This window comes from Ascidia mentula, chromosome 6 (genome assembly GCF_947561715.1).
Source record: "Ascidia mentula chromosome 6, kaAscMent1.1, whole genome shotgun sequence".
Lineage (NCBI taxonomy): Eukaryota > Metazoa > Chordata > Ascidiacea > Phlebobranchia > Ascidiidae > Ascidia > Ascidia mentula.
Window position 1 is genome coordinate 19031965 of NC_138571.1, and position 21897 is coordinate 19053861.

Sequence of the window (21897 nt, forward strand, 5' to 3'; positions counted from 1 at the left end):
CACTCTTTGTGGTTATTTTTGATACCTGACAAAAAGATCCATCGGTACCGCCGAGCAAACAAGCTGATTCCTGTTGTCTGAATGACAACTTTCTCCCAATGATTTAGTATACGAATGTTTTTGCTCTTTTCTAATATTCCTATTATTATACGTTGCAGTGCAGGAAGCATTGCTGGAATCGTGGTTGGCGTCACAATATTGTTGATCGGAATCATCGTTAGTTGCGTGTTCACAATGCGAAGAAGAAACAGGCAACCAACACCAAGACAAGTTATTTGAATTTAATGACGTCAGACCCTGTTAAACCGAATCCCGAATATCAGGAAACCTCGCTATCCGATGCAAAACATCCGGAAAAAGGGTCTCGTAAATCTTAAAGATGCAGTTTTTGTATGATATTATCACTGCATGCGAATGCAGAGTTTTTATAAAGCAACACAGTCAGTTAGTTCACAGCACTGGTGATAAGCACATCAGTGTTTGAAACGTTTGTTTGATATCATATTAGCACGCCTTCCTGTACCTATTTGTAGTCTTGTGTATACGTCATATAAATGTATTACAGTCGGACCTCGTCGCTCACCCAGCTAACCGACACATAACTTGTAGGAGCGGTTTATTACATGCATTTCACCCCTTTGATGATTTTGTTGAGTCCCGGTAAATTTATTAATTACGTAACGGATTACTTCCTTAATATATCGTGCATCTTTCAAAGATGATTCTGCTCTAAGATGATCGTTCGATTTTACATTAACAAGAAAAAGGATGGCAGATAAAAAAGAAACACACAAAAGAGTGGCAGACGACCACCCTTGGAGCGTTGTTTTCATTTGATTGCAGAAATAATATTATTATATTACGGAAATAATATTTTTGAAAAGCTGATCAGTCGGCACACCCAAGCAGCGCAGGCAGATATAAGCGTTCATTCGATACCAATCTAACTTTCTAATGATATCTACGTAATTCCCGAGCATTTTAATCATCACATGACGTCACGTGAAACAAACTCACCTGCGTGAGTAAAGATATCTATTCGCATCACATTATGACGTCACACTCGTCACCAGCAGAGCATTTGTCACATACGGAAGTGAAGGATCTTTGTTATCTTGCGCAGTATGGTAAGATAGCAGCGACTGAAGGAGTCTGGTCGGGTCTGTATAATATAACGCTGGGAATGCTATTCGTCATCGTTAATAATTAACACTGTTTGTTGGATTAAAGACTGTTTCACTGCGAACGGTGCCTACTTGCATTTAACTTGTGTGCGTCTACATCATAAACGAGTTGTTCAAGACAGGTTTAACAATAATATGCATCTTGTAAAAGATAGTCAATTGTTGCTTGATTATAGCAAAAAAATTTGCCCAAGGAATTTCTCAATTTTGGATTTCCTTTCATTCTTTGATCCTTAGGCAAACGTAAAAAATTAATTGTTCAGTCAGTGTATTAGCGGAGCGTTCCTATAGCAGTGGGCGCAGAATGGATTAAGTTTGTCGTTGGCAAATAATGGTGCTATTGTGTTTTCACTTTCTATTTAGCATATGTGGATCGGCCAAGTTAAAGTGGAAACCTAAGGTGATGCTTTTGTAAGTTACCGAGGCTTCGTTAACGTGTTATTATCGGAAGTACCAGAATAACCAAACCCATGCAGTGGGTTGCGTTGAAGCGTTGTGATTGCGACAATTTGGTGACGTATAACGGTAACGCCTTCTGACGAAGTTTGTTGATCGAAACTTTCGTGTTAGTCGTTATTGCTTCTGTGGCTCCAAGGGGGGTACCAATTACTCATTATACGGGTGACGTATACGTCGGGGTTTTCCGGATATGGAGGGGATATTAACGTTGAAATATAACTTAAATAATTCAAAAACCGGGCGAAGGATCCAAACAAAAGTCGACAAGGTTTTTCTTTTATTTTTCATCATTAGTAATGTTTCCGAAATTCAAAACTGGGCCAGGATGCTGACGTCATTCTTTTCAAATTTTTTTCCGACTCTAACCAAGCGCTTAGAGACGCGATTTCGATCTCGAACAAACTTTTCCGTCCGAATAGTTTATAGTTTTCGGTGAATGCCACTGAATCGAACTGGACAGATATGGCTTTGACGCAACGTCACGCATTATGGCTCGTCACAGGCGAGAGTAGAGTTTGGTTCATTACCATGATCGGCGGAAGAAGAAGCACGTGATACTGGTTTGGTTAACGAGAGGCGGTTGCACGGTCAATTAACCTGCGCGTTGCCACCGTGTCGTTAAGCAAGTGTCGCTGATCAATTCTATAAAAAGTTACAGCTGGGGTGTGAACATTACCTCGGTAGCAAAGCAACCGTTACGTACAAGTGAAGGACTTTTAGGTTCATACGAAACAGTCAATATAGAGCCAGGTTAGTTAGAGTATCTCAAACACGGAAAACTTTATACAGTTTAGGAAAGAAACGTTTCTCGTCGTGCTTTTGCATAGTTTAGAATACTGAACAATGTAAGGGTTGAATGTACAGCATTGGACATCGCGCGTTCACAGTCGCAGCGGGGTGCTTCTAAAATGTGCTCGTGCAACTATGCGGAGCTATGTGCAGCTATGTTGTAGCTACAACTACACGAGCACACTATGGAAGGACCTGTCGCAGCGTGACTTTAGCTCGAATCTATTGTTGTGGTTCGGGGGATATCCAAAGACTCGACAAGCCTCCCTCACACGATGAAGGCCACGCGAGGTTTTTTCTACTGGCCAGTGTACGAATAATATTATTACTTGGATTGATAAACATTAAAAACACCCAAAAGCTGCCAGTCTGATCGACAGTCTCACAAGTTTTCGTTGCAAAGACGTGAAATTTAAACCTTTTATACCGAGACGATGTCCAGAGTTAAGCTTAGGGTTTTTGTTTTCAGCAGGTGTTCGTGGCGCACAACTTCTTAGTGTCAACAAGATGCATCGGTAACTGTACAACTTTATTAGCAAATTTAAAACATCAGTGAAACAGTGTAACGTTGATTATCTTGTTAATTTTTTATCTTTTTTAGCAAATATCATTTTACAAGTAAGAGTGATTATCAGACTGATTAATATGTCTAAGTTGGCACCGATGTTTCTGGTTTTGGCGGTCACCGTTGTACTGACTCAAGGTAATAATACGTTTTTTATATGATTTCCCCCTTCAGTTGGCATTTAATAACAGGTACAGTAAAATTAAAGTAATGGATATTCTGATAAAAATTTTTTTTTTTGTTATTTTTGATGTGTTATTTTAAATTTAGTAAATTGTTAACTAAATGCCCATTAATCACTCTTACATCTTAAAAGGACTAAATTGTGGGACAAGAGATTGTTCATCCGGATATTATTGCTGTTCCCTGTGGTCGTCTTCCTCAAAGAGCTGTTATTATTTCGAACCATCTTCGTCATCCTATAGCTGTACATATATATCGTACAGTGGCTATACTTACAGCAGCGGCAGCACTTACAGCTATTGGACTCTAAGGTACGGGATGAAGAAAGCATAGACATAAGGAACATAAAACCAAATTGGGCCGAAAAATCAATCATTTAATCACCAACTAAATCATAAAACTTTTGCGAGTGTTGTGTTTTAGCGCTTAGAAAGTATTAAGTCGTGTAGGGTATATACTGTGGTCATTACTACGTTTTCACAGTTTTGTTGCAAACCTAATAAAGCACCAAGATCGTTTGTATATGAACGTGAATTTATTTCAGTGTTGGAGCCATTGTCGGAATAGCGATCGGCGGAATCTTCTGTATCGGTGGATGTATTGTGGGTTGTGTGTATTGCTGTTGTCGCTCCAATGCCACAAATCAAGGCAGAGTTATAGGACAGGGAGCAGTGGTTACCACGACAACCACACAGATGACGCAACCGCGTAAGTGAAGCGTGTCCTAATTTTAACTTTTTATAGCATGTAGAATCGTAGATAATAACAATTGACGCAGCAAATTTATAAAAGTTTAAAAAGTGCAAATAACTTCTCCATGGCATTGGTACAAATTACCATATTTCTTGCAGTTGTATTGATATCCAAAACTCATTTAGAGACGTGTGACTTACGGTTGTGTTTTGTTGTTAATCCATATGAATAAATGGTGGCAACAATATTTATATGAATCAAGTCATCAATTCATTCTTAGCATGACATTTTGGTTAGATCGTCAACCATTGTCAATTTAACCATTGCAAATGAATAAACTCAGGTTATATTCATATGGGCTTTGCTGTTCACGTTAAACGTATTTATTTACTGTGTAAGCTGCAGACAGGTGGCCACTGTTTCGACCTTAAACATCTCATTAGTGCAGCATCTGTCTGCAGTTTACACAATTCATATTGTTGGCTCCACTTTGCTTAACGTATTTATTTTATGTACACAGAACCGACAGGTGTTGCCAACTACGGTTACAACCAGCAACCCGCTTACCCACCTACTGTAGATGGAGGAATGCAACATGCTTCCCCACAAAAACCGCCAGCCTACCCTTCACAGAGCCCAGCTTACGAGGAAATAGCCCCGGCTTACCCAAGTCAAGCTTACTAACCCCCCCCACAATAAAGTGGGAGTTGTGTGGAATTCAGCTTTAGTGTCTTTTGTTTTGTGTAAAAGCATCCGACTGTAAAATGCCTAGCATGCATATAAAAGAAAATAATTAAACGTACATTGTTTGGCCGTTTCTCCAGCAGAGTTTCGTCAATCTTTTTTTCGCCATTTTGTTATTCGAAATCTGTAATTCAAATGACTTAAATGTCACAAAAACTTCAATATTTACCATTTTGTCCCTGTAAATTGCATCGTTCCATGTATTATATTGTCTGCGTCTGTAAAACGCTGCTGATGTTTTCCATGCGATTCGAGTTTTAATTCCTGTTACATTTGTTTGTCTTCTAAAGACGTTTTTCAACATTGCAGCAGCCTTGTTTTTGCTATGATTTTTAAACAAGTTTCTTTGTACTAAATAGAGATTTTGTAACCGAGCGATTCATTTTTTTGTGTGAAATGTTCCATCCACCTTATCACATTCCTGCTTTCGTTTTTTATCACAGTTTTAGGTTCATTTGTAGATGTCTTCAACCACACAACAATTTATGCAATGAAACTAAGTTTTAAATATTCAAATGTGCTCAACGGACTGCTTACTTTCTTCTTCATGTAAAACTTCTCCTTTGGCATCCGTTAATAAAAGGCTTTGTTCGGTTTCGAAATGTTGTAACGCATGGCGATCTTTGAAACAAGAAACGTGTATTTAGTGGAATCAGGTTTCTTATAAGAGACCCCCGCAAATTTTGCCATAAATATTTTGGTCATAGAAATCAGCGTAGCTCTAGACCAAAATCGAGCGTGTAGTTGGTGCCGAAATCTACAGTCCACTAGCTAAGGCTGTATGGCGTATAACGTATCGTGCATTTTGCTAAGATGGTTCTGCTCTAAGATGATTGTTCGATTTCATATTAACAAGCAAAAAGGATGGCAGATAAAATAGAATCACACAAAAGAGTGGCAGACGATAAGCGTTAGAGCGTTGTTTTCATTTGATTGCAGAAATAATATTATTGTCTTGAAAAGCTGATCGGTCGGCGCAACCAAGCAGCACAGGCCGATATAAGCGTTCATTTGAAACCAATCCAACTTCCAACTGATATTTGCGTAATTCCCGAACATTTTAATCATCACATGACGTCACGTGAAACAAACTCACCTGCGTGAGTAAAGATATCTATTCGCATCATATTATGACGTCACATTCGTCACCAGCAGAGCATTTGTCACATACGGAAGTGAAGGATCTTTGTTATATTGCGCAGTATGGTAAGATAGCAGCGACTAAAGGAGTTGGTTCTGTATGAGATAGCGCTGGGAATGCTGTTCGCCATCATTAATAAATACAGTTCTTGTTAGATTGAAGATTGTTTCACTGTGAATGGTGCCTACTTGCATTTAACTTGCGTGCGACTACCTCAGAAACGAGTTGTTTTAAGTTCAAGACAGGTTTAACGATAATGTGCATCTTGTAAAAGATAGTCAATTGTTGCTTGATTATAGTAAAAGCTTAGAAAATTAGTATTTTTCTCTACAGTCTATCTATCATTTGTGGAGGCCTGATGGTAGTGCCAGAAGAGCAATTCCGATTACTCGTTATACGGTTGACGTGTACTTTGGGGTTTTCCGGATACGGCTTGAATATTAACGTTGAAATATAGTTCAAGTAAAACTTTCATGGGGCGAAGAACTTAAACAATTTTTTTTACACTTTGCCGACAAGTTTTTTTTTTATATTTTTGATCATTAGTAATGTGTTGGAACTTCAAAACTTGGTCAGGATGCTGACATCATTCTTAGCACATTTTTCCTAAATCTAACCCAGCGCTTAGAGACGCGATTTCGACCGAAAAGATCTCGAACAAACTGTTTCGTCCGTATAGTTTAGTAGTTTTCGGTGGATCTTACTGAATCGAACCCGACAGATATGGCTGTGACGCAACGTCACGCACCATCGCTCGTCATGAGTGAGAGTATAGTTTTGTTTATTACCATGATCGGCGGAAGAAGAAGCACGTGATTTGGTTAACGTGAAGCGGTTGCACGTTCAATTAACCTGCGCCGCGTTGCCACCGTGTCGTTAAGCAAGTGTCGCTGATCACTTCTATAAAAAGTTACAAGTGGGGTGTGAACATTATGTCGGTAGCCAAGCAACCGTTACGTACAAGTGAAGGACTTTAGGTTCATACGAAACAGTCGATACAGAGCCAGGTTAGTTAGAGAATGTGGGAGATATCATGAAACTCTTGTATGTTATAAAGCGATTTGTGATGTCACTATCACAACAACGAAAAGATCAGTGTATTTTGTACAGCGCTCGTCTTAAACTGTTGATAATCGTTCAAGTTACAAAGTAACAAGATAGTTCATGAACGAACATTAATGCTTTCCGAGTATCGCTTTAATGGTTCCAAAACCAAAGCCTTAACCTTGCTTGGTAAACATCTCAAATATTTTTGACGTCATAAGCTATATTGTGACGTCACGACAGGGGCAGGTTGGTTTCATAAAAATCCGTCGTATTCTTTTTTACAGCCTTTTTTAATTGATTCTGGGAATCATTCCACATTCTGTTAGAATCGCGGTGATGATTTTAACCTTTTATACTTTATATCACAAACACGGAAAACTTTATACAGTTTAGGAAAGAAACGTTTCTCGTCGTGCTTTTGCATTGTTTAGAATACTGAACAATGTAACGGTTGAATGCACAGTGTTAAACATCGCGCGTTCACAGTCGCAGAGGGGTGTTTCTAAAATGTGCTCGTGCAACTATGCGGAGCTATGTGCAACTATGTTGTAGTTGCACATATTGCATATAGCTCCGTATAGTTGCACGAGCACATTATAGAAGGACCGGTCGCAGCGTGACTTTAGCTCGAATCTATTGTTGTGGTTCTGGGGATATCCAAAGACTCGACAAGCCTCCCTCAGACGATCAAGGCCACGCGAGGTATTTCTCTGCTGGCCAGTGTACGAATAACATTTTATACTTTGGATTGATAAACATTAAAAACTTTCAAAAGCTGCCAGTCTTACCTCCTGATGAAGGCTGTTGCATAACAGCCGAAACGTTGAGAAACGTAAATAAAATAAAGTTTGCAAGAAGGGCATTATTATTCAGCAATATAATGTCTGGCAGCATCAGTAACAATTTATTTAAAAGCTGCCGGTCTGATCGACAGTCTGGCGTGCAAGTTCTTAGTGGCAACAGGGTGCATCGGAAACTGTACAACCTCATTAGCAAAATTAAAACATCATTGAAACAGTGTAACGTTGATTATCTTGTTAATTTTTTATCTTTATTAGCAAATATCATTTAACAAGTAAGAGTGATTATCAGACTGATTAATATGTCTAAGTTGGCACCGATGTTTCTGGTTTTGGCGGCCACCGTTGTACTGACTCAAGGTAATAATACGTTTTTTATATGATTTCCCCCTTCAGTTGGCATTTAATAACAGGTACAGTAAAATTAAAGTAATGGTTTTTTTGTTATTTCTGATGTGTTATTTCAGTTTTAGTAAATTGTTAACTAAATGCCCATTAATCACTCTCACATCTTAAAAGGACAAAATTGTGGGACAAGTTACTGTTCATCCGGATATTATTGCTGTTACTGGTCGTCGTTTTCATCCTCAAAGAGCTGTTACTATTCCCGACCATCTTCGTCATCCTATAGCTGTACATATATATACAGCAGTGGCTATACTTACAGCAGTAGCAGCACTTACAGCTATTGGACTCTAAGGTACGGGATGAAGAAGGCACAGACATAAGGAACATAAAACCAAATTGGGCCGAAAAATCAATCATTACTGAGTCATAAAACTTTTGCGAGTGTTGTATTTTAGCGTTTAGAAAGTATTAAGTCGTGTAGGGAATATACTGTGGTCATTACTACGTTTTCACAGTTTTGTTGCAAACCTAATAAAGCACCAAGATCGCTTGTATATAAACGTGAATTTATTCCAGTGTTGAATCCATTGTCGGAATAGCGATCGGTGGAATTTTCAGTATCGGTGGATGTGTTGTTGGTTTTGTGTATTGCTGTTGTCGCTCCAATGCCACAAACCAAGGCAGAGTTATAGGACAGGGAGCAGTGGTTGCCACGACAACCACACAGATGACGCAACCGCGTAAGTGAAGCGTGTCATTATTTTAGCTTTTTATGTCACGTAGAATCGTAGATAATAACAATTGACGCAGCAAATTTATAAAAGTTAAAAATTGTATTTTGGATTGTATTGATATCCAAAACTCATTTAGAGACGTGTGACTTACGGTTGTGTTTTGTTGTTAATCCATATGAATAAATGGTGGCAACAATATTTATATTAATCAAGTCATCAATTCATTCTTAGCATGACGTATTGGTTAGATCGTCAACCATTGTCAATTTAACCATTGCAAATGAATAAACTCAGGTTAATTCATATGGGCTTTGCTGTTCACGTTAAACGTATTTATTTACTGTGTAAGCTGCAGACAGATGGCCACTGTTTCGACCTTAAAGGTCTCATTAGTGCAGCATCTGTCTGCAGTTTACACAATTCATATTGTTGGCTCCACTTTGCTTAACGTATTTATTTTATGTACACAGAACCGACAGGTGTTGCCAACTACGGTTACAACCAGCAACCCGCTTACCCACCTACTGTAGATGGAGGAATGCAACATGCTCCCCCGCAAAACCCACCAGCCTACCCTTCACAGAGCCCAGCTTACGGGGAAAAACCCCCGGCTTACCCAAGTCAAGCTTACTAACCCCCCACAATAAAGTGGAAGTTGTGTGGAATTCAGCTTTTGTGTCTTTTGTTTTGTGTAAAAGCATCCGACTGTAAAATGCCTAGCATGCATATAAAAGAAAATAATTAAACGTACATTGTTTAGCGGTTTCTCCAGCAGAGTTTCGTCAATATTTTTTTCACCATTTTGTTATTCGAAATCTGTAATTCAAATGACTTCTTAAATGTCACAAAAACTTCAATAATCTTCATTTTGTCCCTGTACATTGCATCATTCCGTGCATTATATTGTCAGCGTCTGTAAAATGCTGCTGATGTTTTCCATGCGATTCGAGTTTTAATTCCTGTTACATTTATTTGTCTTCTAAAGACGTTTTTCAACATTGCAGCAGCTTTTGCTATAATTTTTAAACATTTTTCTTTGTATTAAATAGAGATTTTGTAACCGAGCGATTCATTTTTTTTGTGTGAAATGTTCCATCCACCTTATCACATTCCTGCTTTCGTTTTCTATCACAGTTTTTCAGTTCATTTGTAGATGTCTTCAACCACACAACAACTTATGCAATGAAACTAAGTTTTTAATATTCGAATGTGCTCAACGGACTGCTTACTTTCTTCTGCATGTAAAACTTCTCCTTTGGTATCCGTTATTAAACGGTTTTGTTCAGTTTCGAAATGTTGTAACGCATGGCGATCTCTGAAACAAGAAACGTGTATTCAGTGAAATTTAGTTTCTTACTGCCCCCGCAAATTTTTGCCATAAATATTCTGGTCATAGAAATCAATGTAGCTCTAGACCAAAATCGAGCGTGTAGTTGGTGCCGAAATCTACAGTCTACTAGCTTAGGATGTGATGCGTAACGCTTTTTTCGATAATGGCGGGAAAATTAGCTGTAATGTAGTATCGGAGTTGCCGAAATTTTAGTATTGCCGTTTACATGATGTCTAAATTTTTCTGTTTACGTGGACGCTTTTCCCCATTATCGGAAAAAGCGTTGCGCATCACAGCCCAAGGTATTTCAGGAGTGGTTTCGGCGAACTAATTCAATGAGAGTAGGTTCGAAAGCAAGTTGAACGAACTAGCTTCTTTTCGCGAATCAGCAGATCGACAAAATTGGTGGTAAAGTCAGGTTTGGTTAGATTTGCATCGTATGTTTGTGATGTACAAGGATATTTAATGCAGTTTTTCACTAACTTTTGAATTTAAAGACAAAACAAGTTTCAAAAATATTAAAAAGAACGTGAAAAAGTGCTGTGATTTGGAATGAATCACCAGAACAAAATTGACTGCATAAGTTTATGATAAAATTATTATTTTCAATGAGGTGTTGGTACGTATAGTTGTTGTTTGTATTCATCAATTCATGCAAAGACCAATTACAGTTCTTTTTAAATGTTTTTATTTGTTAACTGAAACATATCCAGCAATAAAGGAATTGCAAAACAGCCATTTAACAGCAGACGTTTCGCTTCAGTACCCATTTCTATCGGGTCTTGCAAATTCTCGCTCGTTATGGTCCGTTGGTTTTTCATGGTTCAACAGCGGAAACTCGCTCGCAAACAATTTCATGTAAACCGGGCTCTACAGCGATTCTCGGTCCAAAACCTCCCGACACTTTTACACGTTCTACGTCATTGGTGCTCGTGTGCGCCTCTGGTGGCTGTGTTGCCAGAGTGTTTGAGTGCGTGTAGCGAACGGACACGACTAACTCTTTAATTCCAGGTATTTCTTTAAATAAAGGTATTTGCATTACTGGCTTAAAGCTGGTCGTGATTAAGCTTTTGAGGAAATAAAGCTTTGTGCTTGAATGTGTCAAATCCAACGAGGAGGCTTTTCTTTTTTATCTTTTTTTTTATCAAAGACTGTCGATAAGCCTCCCTCAGACGTTCAAGGTCAGAGAGGCTTTTTCTACTAGCCAGTGTACGTATAACATTTTATACTTGGATTGATAAACATCAAAAAAATCCAAAAGCTGCCAGTCTGATTGACTGTCTCCCAAGTTTTCGTTGCAAAGAAGTAAATATTTAAACCTTTTATACCGAGGCAATGTCCAGAGTTAAGCTTAAGGTTTTTGTTATAAGCAGATGTTCGTGGCGTGCAACTTCTTAGTGTCAACAAGATGCATCGGAAACTGTACAACTTTATTAGCAAATTTAAAACATCATTGAAACAGTGTCACGTTGATTATCTTTTTAATTTTTTATCTTTATTAGCAAATATAATTTAACAAGTAAGAGTGATTATCAGACTGATTAATATGTCAAAGTTGGCACCGATGTTTCTGGTTTTGGCGACCGCCGTTGCACTGACTCAAGGTAATAATAAGTTTTTTATATGATTTCTTCCTTCAGTTAGCATTTAATAATAACAGGTACAGTAAAACTAATATAATGGAAATTATAATAAAACATTTCTGATGTGTTATTTACAGTTTTAGTATGTGTTTAATAAATGCCCATTAATCACTCTTACATCTTCAAAGGACAAAATTGTGGAACAAGTTACTGTTTGGCCGGAGAATATTGCTGTTATTCTTGGTCGTTTTCATCCTTTGAGAGCTGTTACTATTCCCAACCATCTTCGTCATCCTATAGCTGTTCTTATGTATACAGCAGTAGCAGCAGTAGCAGCTATTGGACTCTAAGGTACGGGATGAAGAAGGCATAGACATAAGGAACATAAAGCAACCTAATTGGGCCGAAAAATCAATCATTACTGAGTCATAAAACTTTTGCGAGTGTTGTATTTTAGCGCTTACTTTTAGAAAGTATTAAGTCGTGTAGGGTATATACTGTGGTCATTACTACGTTTTCACAGTTTTGTTGCAAACCTAATAAAGCACCAAGATCGCTTGTATATGAACGTGCATTTATTTCAGTGTTGGATCCATTGTCGGAATAGCGATCGGCGGAATTGTCTGTATCGGTGGATGTATTGTGGGTTGTGTGTATTGCTGTTGTCGCTCCAATGCCACAAATCAAGGCAGAGTTATAGGACAGGGAGCAGTGGTTACCACGACAACCACACAGATGACGCAACCGCGTAAGTGAGGCGTGTCATTATTTTAACTTTTTACAGCACGTAGAATCGTAGATAATAACAATTGACGCAGCAAATTTATAAAAGTTAAAAATTGTATTTTGGATTGTATTGATATCCAAAACTCATTTAGAGACGTGTGACTTACGGTTGTGTTTTGTTGTTAATCCATATGAATAAATGGTGGCAACAATATCTATATGAATTAAGTCATCAATTCATTCTTAGCATGACATTTTGGTTAGATCGTCAACCATTGTGAATTCAACCATTGCAAATGAATAAACTCAGGTTATATTAAACGTATTTATTTACTGTGTAAGCTTCAGACAGGTGGCCACTGTTTCGACCTTAAAGATCTCATTAGTGCAGCATCTGTCTGCAGTTTACACAATTCATATTGTTGGCTCCACTTTGCTTAACGTATTTATTTTATGTACACAGAACCGGTAGGTGTTGCCAACTACGGTTACAACCAGCAACCCGCTTACCCACCTACTGTAGATGGAGGAATGCAACATGCTCCCCCACAAAAACCACCAGCCTACCCTTCACAGAGCCCAGCTTACGAGGAAATAGCCCCGGCTTACCCAAGTCAAGCTTACTAACCCCCCACAATAAAGTGGAAGTTGTGTGGATTTCAGCTTTTGTGTCTTTTGTTTTGTGTAAAAGCATCCGACTGTAAAATGCCTAGCATGCATATAAAAGAAAATAATTAAACGTACATTGTTTAGCGGTTTCTCCAGCAGAGTTTCGTCAATCTTTTTTCACCATTTTGTTATTCGAAATCTGTAATTCAAATGACTTAAATGTCACAAAAAATATTCTTCATTTTGTCAGATCGTTCCGTGCATTATATTGTCAGCGTCTGTAAAATGCTGCTGATGTTTTCCATGCGATTCGAGTTTTAATTCCTGTTACATTTATTTGTCTTCTAAAGACGTTTTTCAACATTGCAGCAGCTTTTGCTATAATTTTTAAACATGTTTCTTTGTACTAAATAGAGATTTTGTAACCGAACGATTTATTTTTTGTGTGAAATGTTCCATCCACCTTATCACATTCCTGCTTTCGTTTTTTATCACAGTTTTTAAGTTCATTTGTAGATGTCTTCATTCACGTAACAACTTATGCAATGAAACTAAGTTTTAAATATTCAAATGTGCTCAACGGACTGCTGTATTGGTGGCGAAATCTACAGTCCACTAGCTAAGGCTGTATGGCGTATAACGTATCTTGCATTTTGCTAAGATGGTTCTGCTCTAAGATGATTGTTCGATTTCATATTAACAAGTAAAAAGGATGGCAGATAAAATAGAATCACACAAAAGAGTGGCCGACGACCAGCCTTGGAGCGTTGTTTTCATTTGATAGCAGAAATAATATTATTGTCTTGAAAAGCTGATCGGTCGGCGCAACCAAGCAGCACAGGTCGATATAAGCGTTCATTTGAAACCAATCCAACTTCCAACTGATATTTACGTAATTCCCGAGCATTTTAATCTCACCTGCGTGGGCAAAGATATCTCTTTGCATCATATTATGACGTCACACTTGTCACCAGCAGAGCATTTGTGAAATACGGAAGTATAGGTTCTTTGTTATCTTGCGCAGTATGGTAAGATAGCAGCGACTAAAGCTTGACGGGCCTGCAGGATAACGCTGGGAATGCTGTTCGACATGATTAATAAATAACAGTTCTTGTTGGATTGAAGACTGTTTCACTGTGAATGGTGGCTACTTGCCATTAACTTGTGTGCCTCCACCTCATAAACGAGTCGTATTAAGTTTAAGACAGGTTTAACGATAATGTACATCTTGTAAACGATAGTCAATGGTTGCTTGATCATAGCAAAAGCTTAGAAAATTAGCATTTTCTTGTACAGTCTTTCTAACATTTGTGGAGACCCGATGGTAGTTTGTGACGTAACAATAGGCACTGCGGATAGTTGTTTGCCCGAAGAATTTCTGAATTTTTAGGGATTTCTGACCATTCTTCGATCCTTAGGCAACGTAAAAATTTAATTGTTCTGTTAGTGCAGTGGTTTCCAAAGTGGGCGCCAGTGCCCCCCTAGGGGCGTTTGCAATCCTACGGGGGGCGCTGGAGACTGAATGGGCGATTGGGGGGCGCTTGGTAACATGGCAAATTTTCTCATATAGCGTAAGTAAGTGTTTCCCAGCCGGTGGTACGTTTACCACTAGTGATATGCGACCGCATTCCAGGTAGTACGCGTGTACCCTTCCGTAATTTTCTTAGCTTATACTTGGTGGAACGTGCGTTCAGCGCATTCACCACACTTCTACATGGAAAAACAATTGAGGAGACTTACGATAGTTTTTGTCCGACATGAAACTTAATATTAAGAAATTGGCGTCATTGCACCAACCTCACCCATCGCGTTAATTGACAAGCAACAAATAAATTCGTTGTGTTTTTTGTCTGTTCTGTTGGGCGTTGTTAAATGGCTAAGGGGTTTGGGGGGCGGTGCAGAAGAAAAGTTTGAGAAACACTGAGTTAGTGTATTAGCGGAGCGTTCCTATAGCAGTGGGCGCAGAATGGATTAAATTTGTCGTTGGCAAATAATGCTGCTCTTGTGTTTTCACTTTCTATCTAGCGTACGTGTATCGGCCAAGTTAAAGTGGAAACCTAAGGTGATGCTTTTGTGAGTTACTGAGGCTTCGTTAACGTGTTATTAGCGGAAGTGGTGGAATAACCAAACCCATGCAGTGGGTTGTGTTAAAGCGTTGTGATTGCGACAATTTGGTGACGTGTACAGTAACGCCTTCTGACGGTCTTTGTTGATGGAAACTTTCGTGGGGGGTATCAATCACTCATTATACGGTAGACGTACGTCGGGGTTTCCCGGATATGGCTGGAATATTAACGTTGAAATATAATTTAAGTAATATAAAACTTTCATGGGGAGAAGGACCTAAACAAGGTTTTTTTACTTTACATAGGGGTTGACGCACATTCAAAACACCCAAAAGCTGTCGATGGTCTTGTCGCGTAATTGAACATTACGACCCGAGCCAGTGTGATTGACGTTTTCGTTGTTTGGACAAAAATATTTAAACCTTTTTTTCCGAGCCGATGCCAAGAGTTAAGCTTACATAAGGTTTTTCTTATATTGTAGATGTTTGTGTAACTTCTTTGTGTCAACAGGATGCAACGTAGACTGTACAAGTTCATGAGAAAATTTTAATAACTTCATTGAAACAGTGTAAATTAGATGGACAATGATTAACATAACCGTATAGTGGAGGTCTTTGCCTGACCGTATGATTCCAAAGTCGTCTAGAATAGTCACACCAAGCTGCACAGATGAGACCTTGTAGGTTGAAACAGTGGCAATCTGTACCTAACTCACAGAATTGATTATCTTGCTTATTTTTTTTATGTTTTTTTAGCAAATATTACCAAGTAAGAGTGATTATCAGACTAATTAATATGTCAAAGTTGGTACCTATTTTTCTGGTTTTGGCGACCACTGGTGCACTGACTCAAGGTATTAATAAGTTTTTTATATGATTTCGCCCTTCAAAATTAAAGCGATGTATATTCTGATAAAACATTTCTGATACGTTATTTACAGTTTTAGTAAATCGTTTACAAAATGCCCGTTATTCACTCTTACATTTTCAAAGGACAAAATTGTGGGACAAGAGATTGTTCATCCGGGCAATATTGCTGTTCCTGGTCGTCCTCAAAGGACTGTTATTATTCCCGACAGTCTACAGCCTATAGCTGTTCATATATAGGCAGCAGTGGTTATACTTACAGCAGGTACAAATATTGGACTCCGAGGTAAGGAACGAGGAAGGCACAAGAGAAGCATAAGGAACATAAAACTTAATTGGGACGAAAAATACTAAATCTTTCAGTACTACAAAAAAAACATTTAATCACCAACTGAATCATAAAACTTTTGTGTTGTATTTTGGCGCTTACGTTTAGAAAGTATTAAGTCGTGTAGGGTATATACTGTGGTCATTACCACGTTTTCACAGTTTTGTTGCAAACCTAATAAAGCATCAAGATCGCTTGCATGTGAACGTGAATTTATTTCAGTATTGGTTCCATTGTGGGAATAGCGATCGGCGGAATTTTCGGTTCCTGTGGATGTATTGCGAGTTGCGTTTACTACTGTTGTCCCTCCAATGCCACAAATCAAGGCAGAGTTATAGGACAGGGAGCAGTGGTTACCACGGCAACCACACAGATGACGCAACCGCGTAAGTGAAGCGTGTCATTATTTTAATTTTTTATAGCATGTAGAATCGTAGATAATAACAATTGACGTTACACGTACACAGCATTATCAAAGTTACAAATAACTTTTTCATGACATAAGTACAAACTTTTATATTTCTTGTGCGATTGTACTGTTGTAGTGAAAACGTATTTAGGAACATGTGATTTACGGTTTGTGTTTGGTTGATAATTTATAAATGACGACAACAGTTTCCATATTAATTAATTTAATAATTCTTTCTTAGCATTACGTTTTGGTTAGATCGTCAACCATTGTCAATTCAACCATTGCAAATGAATAAACTCAGCTTATATTCATATGGGCTTTGCTGTTCACGTTAAACATGCTTATTTTATGAAATTCCTGATGCTGCCAGGCATATTGCAATTAAAAATGTACAGCTCTTCTGGCATAAACGTACTGTATTTTACGACATTTCGTCTGCCATGCGGCGAGACTTCATCAGGTATAACGCAACAATAAAATCACACTGAAACACGCAGGGGCAGACGTTTCTTTTGTGCCCCTGCGTGTTTCAGTGTGATTCAATTTTTGATGAAGTCTCGCCGCATGGCAGACGAAACGTCGTAAAATACAGTACGTTTATGCCAGAAGAGCAGTACATTTTTAAATGTTTATTCTATGTACACAGAACCGACAGGTGTTGCCAACTACGGTTACAACCAGCAACCCGCTTACCCACCTACTGTAGATGGAGGAATGCAACATGCTCTCCTGCAAAACCCACCAGCCTACCCTTCACAGAGCCCAGCTTACGAGGAAAAACCCCCGGCTTACCCTAGTCAGGCGTACGAACCTCATCCACAATAAATATATATGTGTGGAATTCAGCTTCTGTTAAACATTTTTTGTGTAAAAGCATCCGACTGTAAAATGCCTAGCATGCATATAAAAGAAAATAATTAAACGTACATTGTTTAGCGGTTTCTCCAGCACTGATCCGGTTTCGTCAATCCTTTTCACCATTTTGTTATTCGAAATCTGTAATTCAAATGACTTAAATGTCACAAAAACTTCAATAATCTTCAATTTGTCTCATCGTTCCGTGCATTATATTGCCAGCGTCTAAAAAATGCTGCTAACGTTTTCCATGCGATTCGAGTTTTAATTCCTGTTACATTTATTTGTCTTCTAAAGACGTTTTTCAACATTGCAGCAGCTTTTGCTATAATTTTTAAACATTTTTCTTTGTATTAAATAGAGATTTTGTAACCGAACGATTCATTTTTTTTGTGTGAAATGTTCCATCCACCTTATCACATTCCTGCTTTCGTTTTCTATCACAGTTTTTAAGTTCATTTGTAGATGTCTTCAACCACACAACAACTTATGCAATGAGACTAAGTTTTTAATATTCGAATGCGCTCAACGGACTGCTTACCTTCTTCTGCATGTAAAACTTCTCCTTTGGTATCCGTTATTAAAAGGTTTTGTTCAGTTTCGAAATGTTGTAACGCATGGCGATCTCTGAAACAAGAAACGTGTATTTAGTGAAATTTAGTTTCTTACTGCCCCCGCAAATTTTTGCCATAAATATTCTGGTCATAGAAATCAGCGTAGCTCTAGACCAAAAAGCGAGCGTGTAGTTGGTGCCGAAATCTACAGTCTACTAGCTTAGGATGTGATGCGTAACGCTTTTTCCGATAATGGCGGGAAAATTAGCTGTAATGTAGTATCGGAGTTGCCGAAATTTTAGTATTGCCGTTTACATGGATGTCTAAATTTTCCTGTTTACGTGGACGCTTTTCCCCATTATCGGAAAAAGCGTTGCGCATCACAGCCCAAGGTATTTCAGGAGTGGTTTCGGCGAACTAATTCAATGAGAGTAGGTTCGAAAGCAAGTTGAACGAACTAGCTTCTTTTCGCGAATCAGCAGATCGACAAAATTGGTGGTAAAGTCAGGTTTGGTTAGATTTGCATCGTATGTTTGTGATGTACAAGGATATTTAATGCAGTTTTTCACTAACTTTTAAATTTAAAGACAAAACAAGTTTCAAAAATATTAAAAAGAATGTGAAAAAGTGCTGTGATTTGGAATGAATCACCAGATCAAAATTGACTGCATAAGTTTATGATAAAATTATTATTTTCAATGAGTTGTTGGTACGTATAGTTTTGTTTGTATTCATCAATACATGTAATGTTCTTTTATACATTGTTGTCATGATTTTGTGTCTCACAAGTTCTTACGTCTAGCACTCATACAAATGTTTTTACTGCAACAATAAGACCAATTACAGTTCTTTTTTAATTAACTGAACCATATCCAGCAATAAAGGAATTGCAAAACAGCCATTTAACAGCAGACGTTTCGCTTCAGTACCCATTTCTATCGGGTCTTGCAAATTCTCGCTCGTTGCCCGTTGGTTTTTCATGGTTCAACAGCGGAAACTCGCCCGCAAACAATTTCATGTAAACAGGGCTCTACAGTGATTCTCGGTCCAAAACCTCCCGACACGTTCTACGTCATTGGTGCTCGTGTGCGCCTCTAGTGGCTGTGTTGCCAGAGAGTTTAAGTGCCTGTAGCGAACGGACACGACTAACCCTTTAATTCCAGTTATTTCTTTAAATAAATGTATTTGCATTACTGGCTTAAAGCAGGCCGTGAATAAGCTTTTGAGGAAATAAAGCTTTGTGCCTAAATGTGTCAATGCAAACGAGGAGGCTTTTCTTTTTTTATCTTTTTTTTTTATCAAAGACTGTCGATAAGCCTCCCTCAGACGTTCAAGATCAGAGAGGCTTTTTCTACTAGCCAGTGTACGAATAACATTTTATACTTGGATTGATAAACATCAAAAAAATCCAAAAGCTGCCAGTCTGATTGACTGTCTCACAAGTTTTCGTTGCAAAGAAGCAAATATTTAAACCTTTTGTACCGAGCCGATGCCCAGAGTTATAAGCTTAAGGTTTTTGTTATAAGCAGGTGTTCGTGGCGTGCAACTTCTTAGTGTCAACAAGATGCATCGGAAACTGTACAACTTTATTAGCAAATTTAAAACATCATTGAAACAGTGTAACGTTGATTATCTTTTTAATTTTTTATCTTTATTAGCAAATATAATTTAACAAGTAAGAGTGATTATCAGACTGATTAATATGTCAAAGTTGGCACCGATGTTTCTGGTTTTGGCGACCGCCGTTGCACTGACTCAAGGTAATAATAAGTTTTTTATATGATTTCTTCCTTCAGTTAGCATTTAATAATAACAGGTACAGTAAAACTAATATAATGGAAATTATAATAAAACATTTCTGATGTGTTATTTACAGTTTTAGTATGTGTTTAATAAATGCCCATTAATCACTCTTACATCTTCAAAGGACAAAATTGTGGAACAAGTTACTGTTTGGCCGGAGAATATTGCTGTTATTCTTGGTCGTTTTCATCCTTTGAGAGTTGTTACTCTTCCCGACCATCTTCGTCATCCTATAGCTGTTCTTATGTATACAGCAGTAGCAGCAGTAGCAGCAGTAGCAGCACTTACAGCTATTGGACTCTAAGGTACGGGATGAAGAATGCATAGACATAAGGAACATAAAGCAACCTAATTGGGCCGAAAAATCAATCATTACTGAGTCATAAAACTTTTGCGAGTGTTGTATTTTAGCGCTTACTTTTAGAAAGTATTAAGTCGTGTAGGGTATATACTGTGGTCATTACTACGTTTTCACAGTTTTGTTGCAAACCTAATAAAGCACCAAGATCGTTTGTATATAAACGTGCATTTATTTCAGTGTTGGAGCCATTGTCGGAATAGCGATCGGCGGAATTGTCTGTATCTGTGGATGTATTGGTGGTTGTGTGTATTGCTGTTGTCGCTCCAATGCCACAAACCAAGGCAGAGATATAGGACAGGGAGCAGTGGTTACCACGACAACCACACAGATGACGCAACAGCGTAAGTGAAGCGTGTCATTATTTTACCTTTTTATATCACGTAGAATCGTAGATAATAACAATTGACGCAGCAAATTTATAAAAGTTAAAAAAGTGCAAGTAACTTTTCCATGGCATTAGTACAAATTACCATATTTTCTGCAGTTGTATTGATATCCAAAACTCATTTAGAGACGTGTGACTTACGGTTGTGTTTTGTTGATAATCCATATCAATAAATGAAGCCAACAGAACCCATATTAATCAAGTTATCAATTCATTCTTAGCATATCGTTTTGGTTTGATCGTCAACCATTGTGAATTCAACCATTGCAAATGAACAAACTCAGCTTATATTCATATGGGCTTTGCTGTTCACGTTAAACATGCTTTTCATGCACACAGAACCGGCAGGTTTTGCCAACTACGGTTACAACCAGCAACCCGCTTACCCACCTACTGTAGATGGAGGAATGCAACATGCTCCCCCACAAAACCCCCCAGTTTACCCTTCACAGAGCCCAGCTTACGGGGAAAAACCCCCGGCTTACCCAAGTCAAGCTTACTACCCTCCTCCACAATAAATATAAATGTGTGCAATTCAGCTTTTGTGTCTTTTGTTTTGTGTAAAAGCATCCAACTGTAAAATGCCTAGCATGCATATAAAGGAAAATAATTAAACGTACATTGTTTAGCGGTTTCTCCAGTAGAGTTTCGTCAATCTTTTTTTCACCATTTTGTTATTGGAAATCTGTAATTTAAATGACTTCTTAAATGTCACAAAAACTTAAATATTTACCATTTTGTCCCTGTAAATTGCATCGTTCCGTGTATTATATTGTCAGCGCCTGTAAAATTCTACTGATGTCTTCATGCGACTCGAGTTTATTTCCTGCTACATTAATTTGTCTTCTAAAGACGTTTTTCAACATTGCAGCAGCTTTTGCTATAATTTTTAAACATGTTTCTTTGTATTAAATAGAGATTTTGTAACCGAACGATTTTTTGTGTGTGTGAACTGTTCCATCCACCTTATCACATTTCTGCTTTCGTTTTCTATCACAGTTTTTCAGTTCATTTGTAGATGTCTTCAACCACACAACAACTTATGCAATGAAACTAAGTTTTTAATATTCGAATGTGCTCAACGGACTGCTTACTTTTTTTCTGCATGTAAATTCCACCTTTGTTATCCGTTATTAAAAGGCTTTGCTCACTTTCGAAATCTCTGAACAAGAAACGTGTATTTAGTGAAATTTAGTTTCTTACTGCCCCCGCAAATTTTTGCCATAAATATTCTGGTCATAGAAATCAATGTAGTTCTAGACCAAAAAGCGAGCGTGTAGTTGGTGCCGAAATCTACAGTCTACTAGCTTAGGATGTGATGCGTAACGCTTT

At 38.1% G+C, this 21897-nt stretch overlaps 4 protein-coding genes across 6 annotated transcripts; all 4 read left to right on the forward strand.

The window, feature by feature from the left end:
* The first annotated feature begins 3037 nt into the window (after positions 1-3037).
* LOC145906485 (uncharacterized) lies at positions 3038-5213 on the forward strand. The gene is made up of 4 exons (XM_082993913.1): positions 3038-3135; positions 3314-3491; positions 3725-3888; positions 4394-5213. The coding sequence occupies exons 1-4, from the start codon at positions 3078-3080 to the stop codon at positions 4555-4557; spliced, it is 564 nt and encodes a 187-aa protein (XP_082850039.1). The 5' UTR covers positions 3038-3077; the 3' UTR covers positions 4558-5213.
* Positions 5214-7858: 2645 nt separating this feature from the next.
* Positions 7859-9971, forward strand: LOC145906321 (uncharacterized). Its single transcript, XM_082993737.1, has 4 exons — positions 7859-7965; positions 8125-8305; positions 8530-8693; positions 9158-9971. Exons 1-4 carry the CDS (start codon positions 7908-7910, stop codon positions 9319-9321), a joined length of 567 nt encoding a protein of 188 aa, XP_082849863.1. The 5' UTR covers positions 7859-7907; the 3' UTR covers positions 9322-9971.
* A 1529-nt stretch (positions 9972-11500) lies between these two features.
* LOC145906322 (uncharacterized) lies at positions 11501-17865 on the forward strand. Of its 3 annotated transcripts, none has more exons than XM_082993738.1 (4): positions 11501-11621; positions 11789-11951; positions 12185-12348; positions 17254-17864. In XM_082993738.1, exons 1-4 carry the CDS (start codon positions 11564-11566, stop codon positions 17430-17432), a joined length of 564 nt encoding a protein of 187 aa, XP_082849864.1. In that variant the 5' UTR covers positions 11501-11563; the 3' UTR covers positions 17433-17864. The 3 variants fall into 3 exon arrangements, with proteins under 3 accessions (XP_082849864.1, XP_082849866.1, XP_082849865.1); XM_082993740.1 differs by lacking the exons at positions 11789-11951; positions 12185-12348 and adding exons at positions 15994-16153; positions 16418-16581 and having other exon boundaries at positions 11515-11621; positions 17254-17865; XM_082993739.1 differs by lacking the exons at positions 11501-11621; positions 11789-11951; positions 12185-12348 and adding exons at positions 15761-15854; positions 15994-16153; positions 16418-16581 and having other exon boundaries at positions 17254-17865.
* Positions 17866-19669: 1804 nt separating this feature from the next.
* Positions 19670-21718, forward strand: LOC145906320 (uncharacterized). The gene is made up of 4 exons (XM_082993736.1): positions 19670-19776; positions 19944-20124; positions 20358-20521; positions 20905-21718. The coding sequence occupies exons 1-4, from the start codon at positions 19719-19721 to the stop codon at positions 21081-21083; spliced, it is 582 nt and encodes a 193-aa protein (XP_082849862.1). The 5' UTR covers positions 19670-19718; the 3' UTR covers positions 21084-21718.
* The last annotated feature ends 179 nt before the right edge of the window (positions 21719-21897 follow it).

Excerpts from the sequence above, each read along its gene's own strand:
- LOC145906322 (XM_082993738.1), top strand. The coding sequence starts at position 11,564 with ATGTCAAAGTTGGCACCGATGTTTCTGGTTTTGGCGACCGCCGTTGCA. Across the intron at positions 11,952-12,184 it reads AGCAGCTATTGGACTCTAAG|TGTTGGATCCATTGTCGGAA; the intron begins GTACGGGATGAA and ends CATTTATTTCAG. Across the intron at positions 12,349-17,253 it reads CACACAGATGACGCAACCGC|AACCGACAGGTGTTGCCAAC; the intron begins GTAAGTGAGGCG and ends CTATGTACACAG.
- LOC145906485 (XM_082993913.1), top strand. The coding sequence starts at position 3,078 with ATGTCTAAGTTGGCACCGATGTTTCTGGTTTTGGCGGTCACCGTTGTA. Across the intron at positions 3,136-3,313 it reads CACCGTTGTACTGACTCAAG|GACTAAATTGTGGGACAAGA; the intron begins GTAATAATACGT and ends ACATCTTAAAAG. Across the intron at positions 3,492-3,724 it reads TACAGCTATTGGACTCTAAG|TGTTGGAGCCATTGTCGGAA; the intron begins GTACGGGATGAA and ends AATTTATTTCAG.
- LOC145906320 (XM_082993736.1), top strand. The coding sequence starts at position 19,719 with ATGTCAAAGTTGGCACCGATGTTTCTGGTTTTGGCGACCGCCGTTGCA. Across the intron at positions 19,777-19,943 it reads CGCCGTTGCACTGACTCAAG|GACAAAATTGTGGAACAAGT; the intron begins GTAATAATAAGT and ends ACATCTTCAAAG. Across the intron at positions 20,522-20,904 it reads CACACAGATGACGCAACAGC|AACCGGCAGGTTTTGCCAAC; the intron begins GTAAGTGAAGCG and ends TCATGCACACAG.
- LOC145906321 (XM_082993737.1), top strand. The coding sequence starts at position 7,908 with ATGTCTAAGTTGGCACCGATGTTTCTGGTTTTGGCGGCCACCGTTGTA. Across the intron at positions 8,306-8,529 it reads TACAGCTATTGGACTCTAAG|TGTTGAATCCATTGTCGGAA; the intron begins GTACGGGATGAA and ends AATTTATTCCAG. Across the intron at positions 8,694-9,157 it reads CACACAGATGACGCAACCGC|AACCGACAGGTGTTGCCAAC; the intron begins GTAAGTGAAGCG and ends TTATGTACACAG.